This window comes from Mya arenaria, chromosome 11 (assembly GCF_026914265.1).
Source record: "Mya arenaria isolate MELC-2E11 chromosome 11, ASM2691426v1".
NCBI lineage: Eukaryota > Metazoa > Mollusca > Bivalvia > Myida > Myidae > Mya > Mya arenaria.
The window spans coordinates 36,109,967-36,135,768 of NC_069132.1; the positions used below are offsets into that span (position 1 = coordinate 36,109,967).

General features: G+C 36.6%; 1 protein-coding gene and 1 long non-coding RNA gene across 3 annotated transcripts in view; both read right to left on the minus strand.

The window, feature by feature from the left end:
- LOC128207330 (uncharacterized) overlaps positions 1 to 9,612 on the minus strand; it is a 31,469-nt gene extending 21,857 nt beyond the window's left edge. For both annotated transcript variants that reach the window (XR_008256683.1, XR_008256682.1), the window contains exons 1-3: positions 8,969 to 9,612; positions 8,565 to 8,633; positions 1 to 8,310 (exon numbers count right to left, since the gene is read on the minus strand). The exon at positions 1 to 8,310 is cut by the window's left edge. This is a non-coding gene — a long non-coding RNA (uncharacterized LOC128207330). The remainder of the gene's footprint in view (positions 8,311 to 8,564; positions 8,634 to 8,968) is intronic.
- An 11,791-nt stretch (positions 9,613 to 21,403) lies between these two features.
- On the minus strand, positions 21,404 to 21,874 carry LOC128208501 (alpha-(1,3)-fucosyltransferase C-like). The gene has a single exon (XM_052912064.1). It carries the CDS (start codon positions 21,872 to 21,874, stop codon positions 21,404 to 21,406), a length of 471 nt encoding a protein of 156 aa, XP_052768024.1.
- Between the last annotated feature and the right edge of the window lie 3,928 nt (positions 21,875 to 25,802).

Genomic DNA, 25,802 nt, shown 5'->3' on the forward strand with positions numbered 1-25,802 from the left:
AACTTGAGAAGAGTTTCTTTCCCCACCCAGTTTATCCCAAACGATATTTCGCTTCTGTTAACCAAATGCAAATGCATTGCTTAGTAGTTCAGAATATCCTTGATCACATTTATTGGAAAATCTTCATTCATTAAACTCACAACCTTGACAAGAGTCAAACTTTAGGCAGACTGGTTTAAACTGGAAATCAACAGCATGTGACTGACTCGCATTTCTTTCTGGGACGCAACCTTTCCTATGGGGCACCTTATTTCAGAGGCTTGGGTCAAGTTCTGTACACGGCTTAGCGACGACCTAATTGGAGACGAAACCTACATCGTTCGGAAATATGGCCTATCCCTGTAATCTGGAAAAGAATCACACAAAGTCCATCCCCACCCCAATTGCCCCATTCAAACAAAGGAAATAGTGTTAATGCTATTAAAAAGCTATCAAAAAGTATTCCAAATATTTCATCAATTTGTGTTTTTGTAAAAAATTTATAAGAAAACAAATATGACAACTATAACACACTACATTTGATTGTTACCAGCTGACCCGTCAATGGACTTGTAGGCGTTGGGCAGCTACTCAAACTGTACACGTGGCGACCTAACTTGCCTTTCTTCAGCACCATACCCCTTATTTCATGGATGATTAGCATCTACCAACCCTTTTATGTGGCGACAAATGACTGAAAAGAATCCTCCCACACATTCCAGGCGACAAATGACCATATTTTAGCTTCTAGCATTACCTATCTAGTTGTACATAGGTTTTCTTCATTTTCTTTGTATATAGCAAGATTGTGATGATGCCTATAGTAGACTTGAAACGATACCTTTCTTTCTAAAACATCATTTACTTGGTCAACTATCGAGTAGTTTCTTTGGGTTTTAAGAACTGAAGCAAACGTTAGACTGACTTTACATTCCGCGAGGTCAACCTGGAAATCGACATTTCTGCACTGGCACTGACATATTTACTTGAGGGCTTGGGCTTCTGACTTGATCCAATGGGGTAAATTGCTGAAAGGAAACTTGAGAAGAGTTTCTTTCCCCACCCAGTTTATCCCAAACGATATTTCGCTTCTGTTAACCAAATGCAAATGCATTGCTTAGTAGTTCAGAATATCCTTGATCACATTTATTGGAAAATCTTCATTCATTAAACTCACAACCTTGACAAGAGTCAAACTTTAGGCAGACTGGTTTAAACTGGAAATCAACAGCATGTGACTGACTCGCATTTCTTTCTGGGACGCAACCTTTCCTATGGGGCACCTTATTTCAGAGGCTTGGGTCAAGTTCTGTACACGGCTTAGCGACGACCTAATTGGAGACGAAACCTACATCGTTCGGAAATATGGCCTATCCCTGTAATCTGGAAAAGAATCACACAAAGTCCATCCCCACCCCAATTGCCCCATTCAAACAAAGGAAATAGTGTTAATGCTATTAAAAAGCTATCAAAAAGTATTCCAAATATTTCATCAATTTGTGTTTTTGTAAAAAATTTATAAGAAAACAAATATGACAACTATAACACACTACATTTGATTGTTACCAGCTGACCCGTCAATGGACTTGTAGGCGTTGGGCAGCTACTCAAACTGTACACGTGGCGACCTAACTTGCCTTTCTTCAGCACCATACCCCTTATTTCATGGATGATTAGCATCTACCAACCCTTTTATGTGGCGACAAATGACTGAAAAGAATCCTCCCACACATTCCAGGCGACAAATGACCATATTTTAGCTTCTAGCATTACCTATCTAGTTGTACATAGGTTTTCTTCATTTTCTTTGTATATAGCAAAATTGTGATGATGCCTATAGTAAGACTTGAAACGATACCTTTCTTTCTAAAACATGATTTACTTGGTCGAGTATCGAGTAGTTTCTTTGGGTTTTAAGAACTGAAGCAAACGTAAGACTGACTTTACGTTCCGCGAGGTCAACCTGGAAATCAACATTTCTGCACTGGCACTGACATATTTACTTGAGGGCTTGGGCTTCCGACATGATCCAATGGGAAAATTGCTGAAAGGAAACTTGAGAAGAGTTTCTTTCCCACCCGGGTTATCCCAAACGATATTTCGCTTCTGTTAACCAAATGCAAATGCATTGCTTAGTAGTTCAGAATATCCTTGATCACATTTATTGGAAAATCTTCATTCATTAAACTCACAACCTTGACAAGAGTCAAACTTTAGGCAGACTGGTTTAAACTGGAAATCAACAGCATGTGACTGACTCGCATTTCTTTCTGGGACGCAACCTTTCCTATGGGGCACCTTATTTCAGAGGCTTGGGTCAAGTTCGGTACATGGCTTAGCGACGACCTAATTGGAGATGAAACCTACATCGTTCGGAAATATGGCCTATCCCTGTAATCTGGAAAAGAATCACACAAAGTCCATCCCCACCCCAATTGCCCCATTCAAAACAAAGATATTGTTAATGCTATTAAAAAGCTTTCAACAAGTTATCCAAATATTTCATCAATTTGGGTTTTGGTAAAAAAAATAAGATGACAACTATAACACACTACATTTGATTGTTACCAGCTGACCCGTCAATGGACTTGAAGGCGTTGGGCGGCTACTCAACTGTACACGTGGCGACCTAACTTGCCTTTCTTCAGCACCATACCCCTTATTTCATGGATGATTAGCATCTACCAAACCTTTTCGTGGCGACAAATGACTGAAAAGAATCCTCCCACACATTCCAGGCGACAAATGATGACCTTATTTTAACTACTAGCATTACCTATCTAGTTGTACATAGGTTTTCTTCATTTTCTTTGTATATAGCAAGATTGTGATGATGCCTATAGTAGACTTGAAACGATACCTTTCTTTCTAAAACATCATTTACTTGGTCGAGTATCGAGTAGTTTCTTTGAGTTTTAAGAACTGAAGCAAACATGACTGACTTTACTTTCCGTGAGGTCAACCTGGAAATCGACATTTCTGGACTGGCAGTGACATATTTACTTGAGGGCTTGGGCTTCCGACATGATCCAATGGGGAAAATTGCTGAAAGGAAACTTGAGAAGTTTCTTTCCCACCCGGGTTATCCCAAACGATATTTCGCTTCTGTTAACCAAATGCAAATGCATTGCTTAGTAGTTCAGAATATCCTTGATCACATTTATTGGAAAATCTTCATTCATTAAACTCACAACCTTGACAAGAGTCAAACTTTAGGCAGACTGGTTTAAACTGGAAATCAACAGCATGTGACTGACTCGCATTTCTTTCTGGGACGCAACCTTTCCTATGGGGCACCTTATTTCAGAGGCTTGGGTCAAGTTCTGTACATGGCTTAGCGACGACCTAATTGGAGACGAAACCTACATCGTTTGGAAATATGGCCTATCCCTGTAATCTGGAAAAGAATCACACAAAGTCCATCCCCACCCCAGTTGCCCCATTCAAACAAAGGAAATAGTGTTAATGCTATTAAAAAGCTATCAAAAAGTATTCCAAATATTTCATCAATTTGTGTTTTTGTAAAAAATTTATAAGAAAACAAATATGACAACTATAACACACTACATTTGATCGTTACCAGCTGACCCGTCAATGGACTTGTAGGCGTTGGGCAGCTACTCAAACTGTACACGTGGCGACCTAACTTGCCTTTCTTCAGCACCATACCCCTTATTTCATGGATGATTAGCATCTACCAACCCTTTTATGTGGCGACAAATGACTGAAAAGAATCCTCCCACACATTCCAGGCGACAAATGACCATATTTTAGCTTCTAGCATTACCTATCTAGTTGTACATAGGTTTTCTTCATTTTCTTTGTATATAGCAAAATTGTGATGATGCCTATAGTAAGACTTGAAACGATACCTTTCTTTCTAAAACATGATTTACTTGGTCGAGTATCGAGTAGTTTCTTTGGGTTTTAAGAACTGAAGCAAACATTAGACTGACTTTACGTTCCGCGAGGTCAACCTGGAAATCGACATTTCTGGACTGGCAGCGACATATTTACTTGAGGGCTTGGGCTTCTGACTTGATCCAATGGGGTAAATTGCTGAAAGGAAACTTGAGAAGAGTTTCTTTCCCCACCCAGTTTATCCCAAACGATATTTCGCTTCTGTTAACCAAATGCAAATGCATTGCTTAGTAGTTCAGAATATCCTTGATCACATTTATTGGAAAATCTTCATTCATTAAACTCACAACCTTGACAAGAGTCAAACTTTAGGCAGACTGGTTTAAACTGGAAATCAACAGCATGTGACTGACTCGCATTTCTTTCTGGGACGCAACCTTTCCTATGGGGCACCTTATTTCAGAGGCTTGGGTCAAGTTCGGTACATGGCTTAGCGACGACCTAATTGGAGACGAAACCTACATCGTTTGGAAATATGGCCTATCCCTGTAATCTGGAAAAGAATCACACAAAGTCCATCCCCACCCCAATTGCCCCATTCAAAACAAAGGAAATAGTGTTAATGCTATTAAAAAGCTATCAATAAGTATTCCAAATATTTCATCAATTTGTGTTTTTGTAAAAAATTTATAAGAAAACAAATATGACAACTATAACACACTACATTTGATTGTTACCAGCTGACCCGTCAATGGACTTGTAGGCGTTGGGCAGCTACTCAAACTCTACACGTGGCGACCTAACTTGCCTTTCTTCAGCACCATACCCCTTATTTCATGGATGATTAGCATCTACCAACTCTTTTATGTGGCGACAAATGACTGAAAAGAATACTCCCACACATTCCAGGCGACAAATGACCATATTTTAACTTCTAGCATTACCTATCTAGTTGTACATAGGTTTTCTTCATTTTCTTTGTATATAGCAAGATTGTGATGATGCCTATAGTAGACTTGAAACGATACCTTTCTTTCTAAAACATGATTTACTTGGTCGAGTATCGAGTAGTTTCTTTGGGTTTTAAGAACTGAAGCAAACGTGACTGACTTTACGTTCCGCGAGGTCAACCTGGAAATCAACATTTCTGCACTGGCAGCGACATATTTACTTGAGGGCTTGGGCTTCTGACTTGATCCAATGGGGTAAATTGCTGAAAGGAAACTTGAGAAGAGTTTCTTTCCCCACCCAGTTTATCCCAAACGATATTTCGCTTCTGTTAACCAAATGCAAATGCATTGCTTAGTAGTTCAGAATATCCTTGATCACATTTATTGGAAAATCTTCATTCATTAAACTCACAACCTTGACAAGAGTCAAACTTTAGGCAGACTGGTTTAAACTGGAAATCAACAGCATGTGACTGACTCGCATTTCTTTCTGGGACGCAACCTTTCCTATGGGGCACCTTATTTCAGAGGCTTGGGTCAAGTTCGGTACATGGCTTAGCGACGACCTAATTGGAGACGAAACCTACATCGTTTGGAAATATGGCCTATCCCTGTAATCTGGAAAAGAATCACACAAAGTCCATCCCCACCCCAATTGCCCCATTCAAAACAAAGGAAATAGTGTTAATGCTATTAAAAAGCTATCAATAAGTATTCCAAATATTTCATCAATTTGTGTTTTTGTAAAAAAATTATAAGAAAACAAATATGACAACTATAACACACTACATTTGATTGTTACCAGCTGACCCGTCAATGGACTTGTAGGCGTTGGGCAGCTACTCAAACTCTACACGTGGCGACCTAACTTGCCTTTCTTCAGCACCATACCCCTTATTTCATGGATGATTAGCATCTACCAACTCTTTTATGTGGCGACAAATGACTGAAAAGAATACTCCCACACATTCCAGGCGACAAATGACCATATTTTAACTTCTAGCATTACCTATCTAGTTGTACATAGGTTTTCTTCATTTTCTTTGTATATAGCAAGATTGTGATGATGCCTATAGTAGACTTGAAACGATACCTTTCTTTCTAAAACATGATTTACTTGGTCGAGTATCGAGTAGTTTCTTTGGGTTTTAAGAACTGAAGCAAACGTGACTGACTTTACGTTCCGCGAGGTCAACCTGGAAATCAACATTTCTGCACTGGCAGCGACATATTTACTTGAGGGCTTGGGCTTCTGACTTGATCCAATGGGGTAAATTGCTGAAAGGAAACTTGAGAAGAGTTTCTTTCCCCACCCAGTTTATCCCAAACGATATTTCGCTTCTGTTAACCAAATGCAAATGCATTGCTTAGTAGTTCAGAATATCCTTGATCACATTTATTGGAAAATCTTCATTCATTAAACTCACAACCTTGACAAGAGTCAAACTTTAGGCAGACTGGTTTAAACTGGAAATCAACAGCATGTGACTGACTCGCATTTCTTTCTGGGACGCAACCTTTCCTATGGGGCACCTTATTTCAGAGGCTTGGGTCAAGTTCGGTACATGGCTTAGCATCCTAATTGGAGACGAAACCTACATCGTTCGGAAATATGGCCTATCCCTGTAATCTGGAAAAGAATCACACAAAGTCCATCCCCACCCCAATTGCCCCATTCAAAACAAAGATATTGTTAATGCTATTAAAAAGCTTTCAACAAGTTATCCAAATATTTCATCAATTTGGGTTTTGGTAAAAAAAAATAAGATGACAACTATAACACACTACATTTGATTGTTACCAGCTGACCCGTCAATGGACTTGTAGGCGTTGGGCGGCTACTCAACTGTACACGTGGCGACCTAACTTGCCTTTCTTCAGCACCATACCCCTTATTTCATGGATGATTAGCATCTACCAACCCTTTTATGTGGCGACAAATGACTGAAAAGAATCCTCCCACACATTACAGGCGACAAATGATGACCTTATTATAACTACTAGCATTACCTATCTAGTTGTACATAGGTTTTCTTCATTTTCTTTGTATATAGCAAGATTGTGATGATGCCTATAGTAGACTTGAAACGATACCTTTCTTTCTAAAACATGATTTACTTGGTCGAGTATCGAGTAGTTTCTTTGGGTTTTAAGAACTGAAGCAAACGTGACTGACTTTACGTTCCGCGAGGTCAACCTGGAAATCGACATTTCTGGACTGGCAGTGACATATTTACTTGAGGGCTTGGGCTTCCGACATGATCCAATGGGGAAAATTGCTGAAAGGAAACTTGAGAAGTTTCTTTTCCACCCGGGTTATCCCAAACGATATTTTGCTTCTGTTAACCAAATGCAAATGCATTGCTTAGTAGTTTACAATATCCTTGATCACATTTACTGGAAAATCTTCATTCATTAAACTCACAACCATGACAAGAGTCAAACTTTAGGCAGACTGGTTTAAACTGGAAATCAAAAGCTTGTGACTGACTTCCGCATTTCTTTCTGGGACGCAACCTTTCCTACGGGGCACCTGATTTCAGAGGCTTGGGTCAAGTTCGGTACATGGCTTAGCAGCAACCTATTTGGAGGCGAAAACCTACATCTTTCAGTATCGGGGCATATCCCTGTAAACTGTAAAAGAATCACAGAAAATCCATCCCCACCCCAATTGCCCCATTCAAAATGGAAAAAAAAATCAATTTTAAAAAAGCTATTAACAAATAATCCAAATATTTCATTAATTTGTGTTTTTGTAAAAAAAAGAAAACAAATATCACAACAATAAGACACTATATTTGTTACCAGCTGACCCATCAATGGACTTGTATTCATTGGGTGGCTACTCAACTGTACACGTGGCGACCTAACTTGCCTTTCTTCAGCACCATACCCCTTATTTCATGGATGATTAGCATCTACCAACTCTCATGTGATGACAAATGACTGAAAAGAATCCTCACACACATTCCACGCAACAAATGATGACCTTATTATAACCATCATAACATACTTAAGTGTACACGTGTTGATCATTTACTTTCATTATACGATTTTATTATGTCTAATGCAAGCTTGAAATTATATTGTTTTACAATTACATCATTTACTTGGTGCTGCTTCTTTTAGCTGTTTAAAGCGAATGTTGAACTGACTGAACTTAAATGTTCTGCGTCTGCAATTTATTCATTGGATGTCAACCTTGAAATTTGGATTTCTGGACTGGCCATCATCATATTTACTTGATGGCTTGGGCTTTCGACCTGATCCAAGGGGGAAAATTGCTGAAAGGAAACTTGAAAACAGTTTCTTTCCCACCCGGTTTTCCCAAACAGTATCTTCCTTATTTATTCATTTTTGTACTCAAACAACAGAATATTTGATTGAACAAGTTAATACAGTTGCACTTAACATAAGCTTAATTTATATCTTCTATAATGTTGAACTCTTGTTTTTGTAGTGTTACAACCTCGTGTTTAAGGAATCTGTCTAGCCTTTTCGCACCAGACCACTCCTCGAACTGGAATGATGAAGTAAGTAGAGTTACTTCATGCATCAACATCTAAAATCAATTATACGCTTCTTTAATTGTTCATTAGATCAGCAGATAATTAAATATGAAACTGGTCTTTACAAGATATAATACATCATGCATATTTACAGGTTGTGTAGAAACATAGAAACATAGTATGTTTCAAGAACTATTTTTGGTAAAGCTAGAGAACTACTACCAAATTTGGCATCAAGTGATTAAATTAAAAACTTATTCAACACCTGACATATGCATTTCTGCTGTTTGGTAATGCTAACCAGGCATTCTCATCATCAATGAAGTCACACCATCTAAAAATACACATGACCATTAGTATAAACATTTCCCAACATTTGATGGAAACTGTTGTATTTGTCATAACAATAAGCCATAGTATTGGGGGGCCTTGTGGTCCAAACACACAACACTAGAACAATTTAGACTATTAAACCAGTACCTTTAGTACCAAACCAGTCAATTATGAAATAAAACTTCAATGTCAAATAATGGGAGATGATTAACCATGACAGTTTGAAAGATAAGCAATGGGATTTCTCAATAAAAAGAACAGCAAAGTTGGTTAATTTTATTTATAGCCACTAAAGTGACTAAGACTTACTTTCGCCATTATTTAAATAGTTTATACCTTCTGGGCAGAAGTGAACAAGACATCCACAGCTCAAACCCAAGAAGAGGACAAAACCCTGAGAGCTATCAATACAAAACAACAAAATATCACAGAAATTCACAAATGAACACAATCGAACCAAACATAATAAAATGAGATCAACTTCGAGAATCAACTGATTTCAACTTATCGAAAAACTCATCCAGATGCATTGGATCCGAAGACTTCGTCTTTGAAAGCACGTTTGATTTTGAACCATTCATGTCACCATTCTCGTCAACGTTTCTAATTTTAGCAATAATTTGCTTTTCATTTATCTTATGAACCTTCAACAAATGGTCATCAACACGTAACTTAACTATTGTTGATTGTAACAAAGCATAAACATGATAGTTTCTCGCGATTTTTTTCTTCCTTTCCGCTTTACTTATTAATTTTCTAAAAACTACGTGAAAATCACAGTTCCTCTGTTGTATTGCACTTCTATCATCCTGTTTATGTCCCATCATGAACGATGTAAAATAACGTTGGTTTAAAACGATTTAAGGTACATTAAACCGTGCAAATAAAACAAAATTTTCACAAATCCAATATGGCTGCCGACTTATCTGTTTACTTGCGTGACCTTCCTTCCGATCAGTACTGTAGCGTCTTCTGGAATGACGTAAATGGTTGTTGTGGGCGATTTATATACAAAACATATTCATGCGCGACATCGTAATTCGTTATCAATAAGTCCTCATATAATTTTTGCTTCGGGATAAAAACAAGTGAATATCCAATGATATTAAACTAACTTTATTTTTCTCTGACCATTTTTATATACTTTATCGGCCCCAATACTAAATTACAATAAATCAAATCCGCTTTGATATAATTTCTAAAAATAGACTATGACACAATCAAAAAAGTAGTCCTGCTGAATTGCAGTAAACAAGTTTTGCGTGCGTCGTGAAACGTTGATTGAAAATCGATTCATGGCGGTTTCATCTGGCCTGCTGCTTATTATTTGCGCGTCTGATTCTTCAATGCAAATGTAATAGAATGTTCTAGCCTAGCAATGCATCATTACAGATCGTCAAGTCTTTAGACTGTTTAAACCCATATTTCTTAAATAAATGAAAAAAAATACACAATACATAATATAACCTATTATTTCGCTGGTTTTAACAAATCTGAAAGCATTTCTAGCCTTGGTGTTTTTATTTTTGTTATCAAGCACAAAAAAACAGACTAGTAAACTACAATACGCTGAGTTAGAATCCGATGTAAAATTATATTCTAACTTTTAAATTGATGCATGTATGTATAGATCTGTTTAATCAGGGATTGGTCTACGATATGAACGTATACATGTATGATTAACCATATGGCAATTTGAAACATCATGAATATACCTTGTTGGTATTTTTGTCTCGGTTCTTACTTACTAAGAATAAACAAAAATGTGTTCCTCCCTTGTCCGGTTATTTTTTGTTCTTCTATTTTCAAAGAATTGAAAATAATACATTATTGTTATACCTTACAAAGTTAATACAGTTAAGCTCTAGATATTGTGCGCTACACGTGTTATTTCTTAAGGGGGCCATTTTATTAAATAAACGGTTGATATTCGTAGCTTCAATCATCTTAAATCTGGTTAAACGACAAAACTCGCAACAAGTTGATTAATTTTCTGTTTAACTTTTTTGATACTGGCTATAGTTTTCAGTTTAAACCAATATGTCGCAAAATAACTTACGATTAAGATCGACTTAGATCTTTGTCGAAAAAAGCGCCCCAGGCCCAAATGTGTCAAAAGTTGTCATAGGGACTCATCCTTCTACCAGGTGTTACTCAGCATATGTAATTAATTACAATTAAACGCAATATTATTCGTTTCAAATAAGATCCGATCTTGACAGGAATCACAATAGATGTATCAAGATACTGTTCATATGAATTTATTTACTTTTGTTGTTAAGAGATGATGTAAGGGAGATAAGAGGTATAAGACTTTCCCGCTAATTGTCATAAAGCATTACTTCCCTTACATCAAGTTACCACCGGGTTGTGATACGTAGCGCAAAATCGCCCTCGGCACCCTAACGTACTAACTGTTCCAGGTTTGGGGGGGGGGGGCACCCGACGCCCCTCCCGCAATTAAATCGTCCAAGTTTACTTTTTTGTTTCACCATATTGAATAAAGTAATACAATACGCCAAATATGAATCATTTCGGCCAATAAATTGTTTAAAAAAACATTGGGGGTGGGGCGCAAGTCAAAAGGTTATGCCCCTCAGTTCCACCGCTTATAACGTCAAATCCTTGAACCGCCCCTGATATCCTATTTGTTATGATAACTTTGGGATAACGAAGGTGTATATAATCGGTTTAGTATTAAAACCATATCGTGAAGTTCCCTTGGCTTCCACTAAAAATACTAATCGTCTTCCGGGAGGGACGTTAAATGGGGGTCCCGTGTGGCAGTGCTATACACTGGTGCACGTTAAAGAACCAGGGTAGCTCTAACCAGGGTTACATTCTGTCTGTGCACTATGCTCCAACAACCTAACATGACTAACAATCTTAACGGAACACTCGCCGAAGTGGCGAGTGCGAGTATAAATAAGCTTACACACCACCACCCTTGGCTTCATTACTCTGTCACACTACCTTAGCGTAACGCTTAGAGTATTGGGGATCTGATGCACGAAGACGAGTTTTGATAACCTATAAGCCCATCCACTCCCTCATACTCACAAAACTAACCAGCAAAATTACCGCTTGGCCCCGCCACCGTTTTGTTACCGGAGTTTGTTCAGTTGATTAGATTCCTCAACAATTCGACAAACCTGTGTTTAACACATTTTCAACTTTTAATAAATTTAAATAAAAATATATTTCTCTAGACAATTCAAACGTCTGGGGCCGGGTAAGAAAAATAAGTTAGGTCGAGGAACCCAAAAAAACTATATTTTTACGCCATATGTAAAAAAAAAAGTGATAAAAACATAAATAACAGGACATGAATAAAAATAATAAGGTTGTCCCTCATGTTTTGTAAATTGCAAAATAAAGGGTGTCAAATAAGGTAATAATTATAGGTGTGTTAAAAATTGGATACTGACGGCTGGAACCTTTCAACAAATACCGATATAAGCCCAAATATTGTCTTCTAAATCCACGATTTTGACTGGCGTTAGTAACGCTTTTCAGTAATAGGCTTGAAGGTTAAATCCTTGAGGGCGAGCGGTTTTGTTGCCAGTAATCTTATTTCTTCTTGACTCTACCGGTGTGGCTTCGCTCCCCAGTAAAACTAGGTTGTTTTTTTATACTTCAATCAAAGAGTTAAATAATTAAACTATAACTTTTCAAATGTTTTCCGTGGCTTAAGACTACTTTCTTTTGAAACTTGCATAAATAGTTAACCAGCTGAGTGATTTGGAAGACAGACATGTTACATCAAGTACAAATCGGTATTACGACCAAGACAATATAGATTGTCACACACGTCGCCAGGCAATCTCACTCCATTGTGTGTGTTATCATTTTCATTCAGACATGCTAGAGCCGTCAACAACATAAGGATTAATTATTGAAAAAACATACAAGCTTAAACAGGTAAGAATAATGTCACAATATTAACAAAGTAGCATATACATGTACATTGTTCTATGTCTCGGGACAGTTTTCAAAAACGTAATAGTCAGATGGAATGAAGTAGAACCTTAATGATTAAGAATAAGCGGAGTGAGCGATGCGATTCGAGTGTGTATCGGATGACTGGTAGTAGACAGGCAGACAGACATACAGAAATGTTCATTGTGTTAACATGTTATATAACAGTTTCTTGACAAAATATATAAATATTAGCATATTTATTATATACAAAAATAATCCGACAGTATGGTCACAACGAAACATAGCATAACTACAAAGAAAACAGAAAGGAATCATTTAAGTAAGTTAAATGAAAAACAAGAACATTAAGCTAAAAGATGTAGGTTGTATACTAAACTAAATAGAATTAACAGGCCCCAATATCACGAACATACTTAAGTCAAATTTCAAACTCAGTTTCAACTCATTTCACCATACAAAAGCATAATATTCTTAATAAATCTTGCATGTTTTATACTTTTAAAAACGTATTTTCTCATAGAATGTGTTGATAAAAAGATTGTGTCAATATTTAAAAAATAATAATTCTAGAGCAAAAAATATACTTGAGTATTTTATAAAGAGTACACAATTGTTCTCAAATACATTTTTGGCTGTAGAATATATTTACCTTGGAATTCGACCAAAGGCTTTTATGATGGAATGCAGATATAAAACTGTAAAAAAATACATGATTTCTAATAAATTTTAATGATTTGTGTTGAGACTGAGTTTGAGATTTGACTTAAGTATTTTCGTGATATTAGGGCCTGGCCCCAATTTCTCGAAACTTCTTAAGTCTCTTATAACCGGATTAACCTAAACTCACTATTTTTGTTTTTCAATAATTTGCATACTATTTTCTTCTTTAAGAGTTTTGATACTTTACATATTAGGAATTGTCTGTATCTTAATTACATTGATAACCATTTTTCATTAATCAAAATTCAATTAAAGTATGTATCTTGGATAATTGAAATAAGCAGCCTGTATAGCTTAAGAAGTTTCGAGAAATTGGGGCCAGGTAGGCAGGTAACTTGAGCATACATGCTTGACGCACACCTCTAGCAACAACGATTTATTTAAAGTGTGCGTCTTCCGGTGATGGAGATGTGCGTTCATATTGACACGTGTGATATTTTATCACGCACTATTCACGCTATCTGCTATAAATGTGGTTCGACAATAGCATTCAGTTTATAACCCCAGTGTTCTGTTGTGTTCTCTTAGTACATCACCACATTCAAGTTATCTCTCGAATTATGTAACAAACCTGACTATCAATCCAGGGGCCACAGGTTCAATTCTCTGCCGCACCACTGAAAAATTCTAATCGTCTTCCGGGAGAGACGTTATATAGGGATTCCATGTGACAGTGCTATACAATTGTGCCAGGAATTAAGGAACCAGGATAGCCCTAGCCAGGGTTACATTCTGTCTGTGCACTGTTCCAAAAACCTGAAATAACTAAAAAAAAACACAACAACTTATCGGAGCACTCTCCGAATGGGCAAGGCCCGAATGCGAGTATAAATAAGTTAACACACAACCCCTGTGGGCGGCCCGAGTCTGCGCCCGGTGCTGGATGTGTGGACCGTAATTGGTGATACTGATATTGATCTAACCTCCACCAGCGGAAGTAGCACCTCGCAATTTAGCGGTAGCTCCGTCGGCGCTGTACGTATGCGTCTAGCAGGCGTGTCTTCGTGATCAATGGTACACTCATTTTAAGACTGTATTAAAACATATAGTTTTAAATGCGAACCATGTCCAGTTTGTTTCTATATGACTGTATCGTACGTCAGCGCGATTGTATAATTACAACTACGAGTGTAGTGGGTGGCGTAACATTGTCGTACCATGTCTGCTGTTGTTTTGAAAGGACGCGTGACAATGATAGGCGCAGCTCTTAAATATATTGGGGCAGCGTTGCCGCGGCTACAATAAATGTATAACTGCATAGCCGCAACTTCTCAAACTACATGTATTTTGGCCGCGGCTACTGGCGACTCCGACGCGAATGTGTTGTCAAGGACGCCGTTGATGGCAAGAGTGGTCTAGTGGTAAATGTGTCCACTTCTCACCAAAGTGGTCATTGGGACCGCAGCCGCAGCGCCTGTGGTTACGGCTCCGTCGCGCCTGTGTTGTCAAGGGCCCCGTTGAGAGCGAGAGTGGTCGAGTGGTATAGGTGTCCACCTCTCACCCTAGAGGTTAGTTAAGGTTCCGTCGCGGCGTGTTGTCAATGGCGCTATTGAGGGCGAGAGTTGTCTAGTGGTATAGGTGTCAACCTCTCACCCAAGAGGTTGTGGCTTCGATTTCCGCCGGGAGTACCTTCTCATGGCCTCTCCGAAAATGGACGCCAGTACTAGTTTCTACCCGGGAAACGACCTCAAGTGCGGTTCTATAACCTGTCAGATTTCGTCACAATCGGCTTAAAGAAATTAGTATTTACTAACCTAAGAAAAACGTTAAATAATAAGTTATGGTATATGTAATGTATCCGCGTGCTAGTAACTGAACTGTTAAGCTCCGCCTACTGGTAACCGTTCCGAAATGGGAGTGAATGAAATGGGAAAACAAACACTAAGGAAACACTCTCCAACATACTAGAAGCAAAATTATTGAACAATAAATGTTTGTTACCATTAAAAAAACATTACAGATGTACATTAAATTAATCGCGTGTCATGACTTAAAATTTCATTCAAAAGTATATTGCTCTTTTTCGAAAAACTTTTAGCATATCTTTCTTTTATAAGACTTCTAAACAAAATATATTTTCATACAAACGTTAATGTTTCTTGTCACGCGGCATTCTGTTTGATTTTATAATATGTGTTTTCATTGATATTCTCGTTGTTAATCCATCAGGGGAGTATCACGTGATCACTATAGTACATTATTCGACGGTACTAATTCGACCGCATCAACACATAAATTCGGCGTTTACGGATGGTAAATATTAAGGTAAGATCTTTAGAATAGGCGCAGAGTACCCGCATTGTAACACAGTTTACTCGCGTGTGTTTTATTTTCGAAGGTTTGCTTAGTTTAAGCCTGAAACTCGATACAGATTTTATTTCTGTGAGTGCATTGTCCGTATCAGTCTGTTTTCCGTGTGTTTTAGCGCAAAAAGCAGGAATATGAAACAAAAGTCTACAAAATATTGATTAAATTTGCAAATATTTACTTCGTTGAAAGTTTCAAGTGATAGTTCCGTGTTAAACAAAAGTTCTGGACAATTTTCAAAGCGAGTACATTGTCCGTACAAAATATTTACGAGTACATTGTCCGGACGATTTTTTAATTAACCTTTTATTATTATTATTATAACTGACATTTACATTACTTTTTCTTCATTATGAAATGATTTCTTTGAAACAAATAAGTTTGATAATCAGATTTAAATGTGTTTTTATTATTTCACGATCTGATCACTATGAAAGATGGGTTTTTCCAACACTGGTCACTTGACCGGAAACACACGTCAGGTATGCAAGAATACGACACATGCCATATCGACACAATATGCGAAAGGTGACAAGAGGGGTTCCCCTAAGCCAGATCATTTTTGTTAATCCAACATATTTTTGGTGTGTTTTTAAATTCATTGCCACCATCTATCATAAACATGCAAATGTGTAATAAACCAATTGAAATTAATTTCAGGAGTCTAGAAAAGAATTGATGTGCCGGCATTGTGGAAAGATATTTCTAAGCAGATCGGGGCTAAACGAACACGAGCACGTCCATGATAGAAAGGCGCCATACCATTGCTGTGGAAAGCCGTTCTTCAGCAAATCAAAAATGCAGACATTGGTTTGCACTTTAAAGAGCATATTAATCTAGATGTAGTAAATTTAACGTGTATTCATGTGCTGCCATGCAATGCCATATAATTTTACAGGATCATAATTATGCATATAGTTTTTTGTTCACATTGTTATTTGATCTCACTTTACAACACCACTAGAAAAGTTTTGTGCCATGAACTGTTAATGTGCAACTATAAATTTACAAAATAGTGATAATTAGTCTGTGATGAATAAAATCAAAATAAATACATAATAGTTTCTTTTTATTCACCTATTCGTCGGTTAACACAAACTGAATATATCACAAAGCAATGCACTATGCTTGTGGTGAAAAAAAAGAAGACATCACACGTAAACTATTTGACGGTTTCGAATGTCTTACATACACGTGACAACACAGCGACAACGGTAACTTCAATGAAATTGTCAAACTAACATCATATTATACATTGATTCTAATTCTCACTATTACAGTTCAGGCAATTTCAATTGTATTTTGGTGGCGAAACCTTGTAGAGAGGGGAGCGAAATGGTGATTTCATAGGAGATAGAACTGGTGTCATTCCTTGGAGAATTACTTGTGTATGGCATTTGCTGGAGAAAGCAATTTTGCTGCGGAAAAAATGTTTTCCGCTTTTTTTGTTTCACGGTTTAAATCATTTGGCATGCCTCGTTTAGTGGTATTTCTTCCAGTTCGTTTTTGTTTGGGTCTATGGAGCGAAAGTGTGGACTTCTTCCGTCGCATTCTGAAATATAATGCAAAGCATTGTACGCCTATGCATCGTTTTACTAAACAAGAGCGAACGATAACCCTCAATGTTTCAAAGTCGAAAACTGAACGTAAATAAGACAATGTAGAAGTAAAAATGTTCTTGTTGGACATGTGTATACTTTATTGTGCAATATGTGTACCAAATGTTGGCTGAATATATAACCGGTTCTTAAGGAGTCGCAGTCAACGAACAGCCAGACTCTCAACCCACAAACAGACGAACTAATACAAATTAATCATTTTAAAAGATGGCATGGATTTACACGTGCTATACATTAAATTAGCAACACAAATGAGTATGCCAAAATCGTGCTATACATTAAATTAGCAACACAAATGAGTATGCCAATCATAGACGGTGGAATTATTCTTAATTAAGCATCGTTTCAATAACTTGACATATAATATATTTATAAACTTAAAATACTAAATTTCTAGAGAAAAAAAATCGAATTTAGGGTATGTTTTGTACTGTTTTCTTACTGTATGTTTATACTACTATAATTAAATTGCATAGTACATTTAATATCATACAATACGTGTTCTCCGTTCACTTTGCACATCGATAGTTGTTTAAAGAGGTAAAGGGGTTTATTATAATAGGGAATATTTCTATTGAAACACACATCGAAGAAATTTAATAATAAACAGATAAAATAGTGCTTTAACTTACACGAAATATTAATCCGATTCACTTCAGAACTCGTCTGGAAAGCGTCTTAAGTAGGCCGGACAGACTTGTAGTGCAGCATAATCTACAAAGAAGGGAACAGTATAAAATTATTAATGAGAAATGCTTTAAGCATGAAATCGTTCGGACAATGCACTCATAAATATTTCATAATGAAGAAAAAGTAATGTAAATGTCACTTATAGGTTAATTAAAAAATCGTCCGGACAATGTACTCGTAAATATTTTGTACGGACAATGTACTCGCTTTGAAAATTGTCCAGAACTTTTGTTTTACACGGAACTATCACTTGAAACTTTCAACGAAGTAAATATTTGCAAATTTAATCAATATTTTGTAGACTTTTGTTTCACATTCCTGCTTTTTGCGCTAAAACACGCGGAAATCAGACTGAATCGGACAATGTACTAACAGAAATAAAATCTGTATCGAGTTTCAGGCTTAAACTAAGCAAACCTTCGAAAAACAAAACACACGCGAGTAAACTGTGTTACAATGCGGGTACTCTGCGCCTATTCTAAAGATCTTACCTTAATATTTACCATCCGTAAACGCCGAATTTATGTGTTGATGCGGTCGAATTATTCGCCATCTTGTACGGCCAATGTACTAAAGTGATCACGTGGTACTCCCCTGTATGATCTGTTTCCACGCACTTTTTAATATGTACTTAAATAAGAAAGTATTCCCCGAAAACCAAACAGGGCATGACACAAGGGAGACAACCATGTTAAGGCGTACTGTCTGTCACTTACTAGGTTTTCTCCCTGTGTACGGTTACGGTTTGTGGCGAAAAAGGAACATGCTAAGAAAAGTCTGGATGCTACGCCATACCAAATTGAATCGATGTTTAGCGTCAGATTTCCTTTTGAGAAGACTTACCTATCTGGCAGAAAAATATATCAAGAAGGAAATAAAACAATTGAAATATATACATAATTGATTGCCTAGCTGGGTGTATATACACGTATACGTAATTGGTTACACAGCTGGCTAGATGTTTGATATGAAAACCACTTACGATTCATAATACTAATACGCCTTGAAATTGATAGTACGTTTCCGGAATCATAGCATAAAGGGACTAGACACCAGATGATACCTAAAATGACATCATTGAGTAACAGCACCTTGAATAAGATAATCCATATGTAACGTCGGTGACATTCAAAGAGTGTGTAATAAATATAAGCTATACAAGCTATTGATCGGCAAAACAAGATACTCCAATAACAAGCAAACAAACGTACTGCAGCGTACTTTATCTAGCACTCTATTCATGTGGATTCATAATTTTGCTAGGGGGGTCGGGGGAAATTTTTTGAAAACCATGTTGCAATCTGGTGCATTCTTGGCTTCTGAGGGGCTTTTTTAGTACCGGAGAATGGACAGTATTAGGATCATGGAGTCAAGTATGCATACTGCAACTTGACTGATTCTCTCTCTCTCTCTCTCTCTCTCTCTCATAGCTATCTGCACTCGGAGAACAATAACAATACTGTCATTGACTAAAATAAGGTATCGTTGTTGTTGTACATGTAGCAATATGAGAGATCGAGTATGCACTTTTGACAACTTTGAAATGTTACTTACATTTTCATTACCAACTATATCTTCAAAATCTATATATTTTAAAACACAAAATGTTCTTTTTATCTTAAGTGTACACGTATTTTAAATTATTTTAAATTTACCTTAACGACTAAACAATTGTGTGCGGAGATAATTTGTCACACAGGTTTAGATTAGCCGTTGCACGCGCGAAAGAAGAAACTATGATCTTTATAAATACAAAATACTTCACCGTATGCCAGAAACATTTCAATGACATTAAACAAGTGTTTCTTTATATAGTGTACCTGAAATATCAAGGAAATCTAACGACAATTGACTGATTTGTCGAATATTGTTTGTGTGGAGGGAAATTGTCAAGCGGTTTTATTTCGATTGATGTCAAAAAGTACTGTATCTTATGAACTGCTTTAACGCAGTGCGAAAGAATGCGAATATGTGTTTGTTTTTGTTGATACCAAATGTTTTCAGTTTTGATTGCATGTGTGTCGGCGGTTTGGAAACCTGTTTCAAAAGTTTTGCCTGAAGTAGCAAGTGTATGGTTTAGGGAACAGCTTCAACAACATGATGGTGCTTCTATTCTCAATTTCTAAAAAAAACAATGATACCGATGATAGCCGTTTGCCTGTTTGAACTAAATGGTGTTTTAACACAATATGTCACATGTGTTGGATCACTGACCGCCATATTATTCTTTTTCCTAAGTAATCTAGTTTTCGGATGGAACAAGCTGACGAAATTGCCTCCGATAATTTCAAAAACCAGTTTCGGTTTTCGTAAAACAAACATAACATAACATAACATAACATTGATTCAGCATTAAATGACATATCATATACATGTATAGCCAAAATGCAAAACATATGAAATAAATCATATGAAACAAACCATCGTGAAAAGCAAACGATAAAACCGGTTTTCATTTATTTAAAACAAAAGCACAGTTTGTGAAACCAATGTAAAACCAAAACTAGTTTATTGCCAACAAAAATGTCCTTATTATAAAACCATATGAAAGAAACCGCAATCCATTTTAGGAATGTGCTCTAGACGTACGTAAGTTAATGGTTTCGTTTAAATTTATCTTAACTACACATTGCAAAGAAAGCTGTTCTTTTTAACCATTAAAAAGGGCGGATTTTTGTTAACATATCGTTCATTATATAAAGCTTTGATAGTATGCGTGAAAGTCAAATTCATTACAATGATTTAGTAGAAAACCACAGGCCGGGTGCAAAGAATTACTTATTGTTAAGTGCAAAATACCCGCGAATGTCTTTCTATTAGCCAGTGCGCATGCACCAGATCCTTAATTGATGAGTTTAAACATGTACATTTTACAAAGATTGTGAAACAAGTTATTACAACATTATATCAATCACTCTCGTTGGCAGGATTTAACGGGAGAGTGTGGTCTTGTGATGTGGGTGAAACTTGTACAGCTTGGTGATCACAAACCAAACTCACATGCGCCCGGGACTCGAACCCATGTCGCCTAGGTGAGAAGCGAGTGCGCTAACCACTGCGCTAACCGGACGACCATTTAAGTTTTTTTCAATAAATCCAATTGATGAAAATATGAATTTGGTAGTTGTCTTCGTTATACTTTGCGGTAGTAATCTGATAAATGGAGTTCTCATAACCTTTCTTATTGATAATGACATGTTTATATGTACGATGATCCCTTTAGTCGTCCAAGTTTTTATGTCAATATCGGAGATAAAAAGTAATAAAAATACGCTCCAAATGCACCACTTTGGACTAGAAATTGTAAAAAATCACAATCAAACATTTTGAATTATTTTAATATACGCTACAACTTCTCTAACAGCAATACCTGGATCCGCCCCTGAAAACCGTATTTTTTCAATGCGAGTATTCTATAACGTAATCTTAATGATTGCCTACATGGGTCCCAACGATGCAAGACTTCCTTATATGGGATCGAGTACCTTAATTATTACACATTTCCTGACCGGCAGCTACCAAACCACCACGATGAGATGTTCGTATGAGATTTCCGAAACCGTTCATTGTTGTTCAGACGCCAACAAAGCGCACAGAAAGCCGTCTGTACGTTTTCTTGCTCCGTGATAACCTTGTAGTTATCCTTCCGTCGCAGATATTCAATATACCTCTCCTCGTCCGAACCAAGCGTATTCGAGAAATCAGCCAGATTCTCGGGCGTCCGGAAGTCGGCAGCGTTGACGTACGTTCCTTCCGGTAGGTGTTCAGAATAATTCGCACCTCCTCGCACAACGAGAATGATGTCCTTCGTATACCAGTCGTACACCTTTTCTGTTATATAGTCCTCACAAAGACAGTTTTCGAAGGCTAAATAGAACTTGTATTTCTGTTCAAACGAAATGTTTCCATTCACCCGAGAAACGCCGCATTTTCCAAACACCTTGATACTTGTTACGTTTTTCATTCGTTCGACGTATTTTTCTCTTCTGGAGCTTGTAAAACAATGGCTTACGAACCATAATACGTTTCTAGTTTTGTACTGGTAAATTTGACTATAATTCTTACGTTCTATTCCTTCTGTATTGAATGTTGAGATATTCTGAACTTTAAACCGAGCTCCCAATTGAGTTTGTTTAAAATAAACATCCTTGTCTAGAGACTTTGGCAAAATAACACCTAATGGAGACCAAATATCGGAATCTCGTTTATATGTCATTGTCCAGTTGAAATAATTATCATTTTCATCCATTATTTTAACACTTGATTTAGCATGTACATAAAATGGCGGTTCGTTATCAGAAAACACAAACACTTGGTCCGAATGCAGTCTTCCTGGCCGTGTTTCTATCATCTTGTTTCCCTGGAAAATCACGGCGTCCGCCTCAATCGGACCGTCGGTGCGGTACGTCATCACGAATACGTCACAGTTGTTCCACGTACATGACGTCATGTTTAAATTCTGTACCTGCCCTTGCATACGCATCTGAACTGGCTTGTAAATGACGATTTGATACCTCTCTTTTGAAATTTCCAGGTGTTTGACGTCACTTATTCGGAGATTCGGTTTTGAAATAAATTGAAACGTCCTGTTATTGACCATGCTTAGGATAAAAACTTATATTGCCATCACAACAATCATCAGCTGTAAAACTTTTCGTTCAAACATATTGATATGCGCCAGCAGACTGAAATACAAAGCGTCTTTATCGAATCTTATGTCAACATTACTTCAGAAGGCTGTTGTTATAGAAATGCATTCTTCATTAACAGTTCAGGATATTCCGATTGTTGGTATTTGATATCACATTGATTGCTTTTTTGCCTTCGCACTGTATTACTGGGCCGTTCGGGCAAAATTCATGTTAAGATTAATGCCTGTGTTTAAATAATGTAAAGTGTTATTCTTATAGTATGTTGACCTTACGCTACAAACTGAGCCTTCTCCCCAAAGGGGCAAAAATGAAGGTTATGATCTTAAAATCTGAAAACTTAAGCAAAACGCACAAAACGAGATATGTTTACGCTCTGAGGGTGGGGGCATAAATGAGTAACGGACATTTAAACTACGTTACCCTAAGTAGTTTGTATTTGTATTATTTCTTCGATGTATAATGATCGTTAATGTGATAATAAGTTGGTTAATAATCTTTTTTTTTTTTTTTTTTGAAGGTTTTCTTATAGTTCAAACCGCTCGATTTGGTGTAAATTACGTAAATGTTAAAAAAATGTAGCATACAAAACAACGTTTTTACAAAAATGATATGTTACACAGAGTGATTTAACAAATAAAAAGTCATGTTATTTTGCTTGAAAAAAGAGGTATGCCATATTTACGTTTTAGACGATTTAATCAATATACCCCTAAACTTTCTTATGATTTTGCACATAACGCGTTTGTCATTTACGTTACTTACAGTTATATTTTGCACAATAATGATTCGTGCTGGTAAATTATTAAGTCTTTTTACAAAATTAAACACTTCAGTTATTCACAATCTATATTCTGATTTTATTTCAGTGATATAACCTACGTTACCATGATTTCGTTACTTTGACACAAGTTTTGAATGTTAAAAACATTATGTAAAAAATGGGTTGGATCAAATAGAATTGCAAACAATTAAAGGTTAAAACTCTGTTATATAAAAACATATGTATTTGTTCAACAGAAACTGTAAAACGGCATATAACAGAGATTCATTTAATTAATAAGCGTGCAAATTCAATAAAATGTAGTTTACAAACATATACATAAAATGATAAATAGGTGGAAAAACTAAATTCTGAAAGTTAGATTTTAATATTGTGCTCAAGGAACGGGCCAGGCAGCTACAGAAGAGTTTATTAACAATCAAATTGTAAAAAAAACTGTCCTTTTCCCTTGGTCAAATTCCATGGTCCTTAGTAACTGCTGACGAAATGCCGTTCATGCCGTTTGAAACTATGTGAGGATTTTTTCACACACATATGACAGCAATGCCTGCCATGCGTATCTGATATATTCTAGGAGCTGGATGATTGCCCTAATTAATTCAGGTCATTTGAATGCAAAAAAAAGAAAACTACGCCAACATTCTTGATAATTTGTCCCAAAACAAGAACTCCTACGGACTTGAAGGCTTTTATGGGCAACAATGACATAACGTAACTGCCATGTCTACTTTTCGTCCGGTGGAAAATTGACAACTTTTCAGAAACAGAGACGGCTGTTGTTTTAAGAGAAATGTGTTACAGTCTTACAAGTCTTGAAGGTGCCAATGTTGAAATGTTTCCCAACGAGGTATTGTTCAGTAGAGGATATTTGTTCAGTAGTACTAACCATTCATAGCTTCACAAGGAGTGATACAACAGTGGCGCCCCTTCAAATCCTAGAAAAGGACTAATACCAATACGATATAGCTTCAGTGTCTAAATGTCGTCACCTACGTGACGGAATTGAACGCTTTGTCTGCTGAACGGTAAACCAAAATATACACAGGTGAACAGATTGAGATATGACACATTCTGCAAAAAAACTTCTAGGTTCTCAAGGTTACTCTCTAGACTCGTTTAGCCCATTTCACAGTGGTTACGTAAAACTTCCGATAAATTCGATAGTTAAAGTCACGTGGCAAATGATCACATGACTGTATTCGCCAAATATATAATAATATAATATAATTTATTATATAGTGACATGTTAGGAAACCTTGATTATCGTAACAACTGGGCCAATAAGGTAAAATCTTTGTTAGATATGTATGGTTTCTCATATGTGTGGTTAAATCCAAACTCAGTTAATTTGGATAACTTTCATATTATGTTTAAAAATAGAGTGCTCGATGTGTTTCAGCAATCATGGTATGAAGGGATAAGCAATAGTAGTACTTTATGCACATACAAACTAATTAGGGACATTTTGAAATTGAACCTTACCTAGAGTATTTACCAAAGAAACTAAGAATGTCTTTGTCTAAGCTAAGATTGTCAGCTCATAAACTGCATATAGAAACCGGCCGATATAGCCGAAATAGAATAGATAGAGCCCAACGTTATTGTACTGTTTGTAACTGTAATGATTTAGAAGATGAATATAATTTTATCATAATATGTCCTGTATATAATGACTTCAGAAAAAATGATTAAAATATATTTCATTAGAAACCCAAGTATGTTCAAGTTTATCGAACTAATGTTATCAAAAAACGTAAGCATACTAAGTAGCTTAAGTAAATTTATAATTCAAGCATTTATGTTAAGGAATTCCTTAATAAATAACACCGTTTAGATCTTTCAAGTATTATGACATTTGTAAATAGCCTCCCATAATACTTCATTACTATATTTAATATATATCCCACAGTTTGATTTCGATGTTTTTTGTTCCTCTTTTTTGATACCTTATTTTTTATATATTGTTTGTTCTTTAATTTAACTCACTTATACTATTCTCTTTTCTTTGTATTTAGGCCATGAATCGTTGTGACCGTACTGAATATTTATATGTGTGTCTATATTTTCTACATTTTGTCAAGAAACTGTTACATAACATGTTTACGACAATAAACATTTCTGTCTGTCTGTATGTCTGTCTGTCAATCAACATGAGTTTACTGCCGCTATGTAGGGCATCCCTTGAAATGCTTGAGGTCACCGGGTCAGCTATGAAGTGGACTTCTGGCAACACTTCCTTGAAAATCACTCACTACGACTTCGAGATATAGAATGAAGTGGTTGGATAAAAGGGCCAAGTTGAATGGAAAACGAGTGGACAAGTGGTAACATTGTTTCACAAGAAATATTTAAATGTTGTGTACTAGTGAAGAAGTTAATTACAGTGACACGAAAATAGACGATGACGAAGTGGAGCTTGATAATGTGACTGACATCGTATTTGAAGATAAATCTGATAC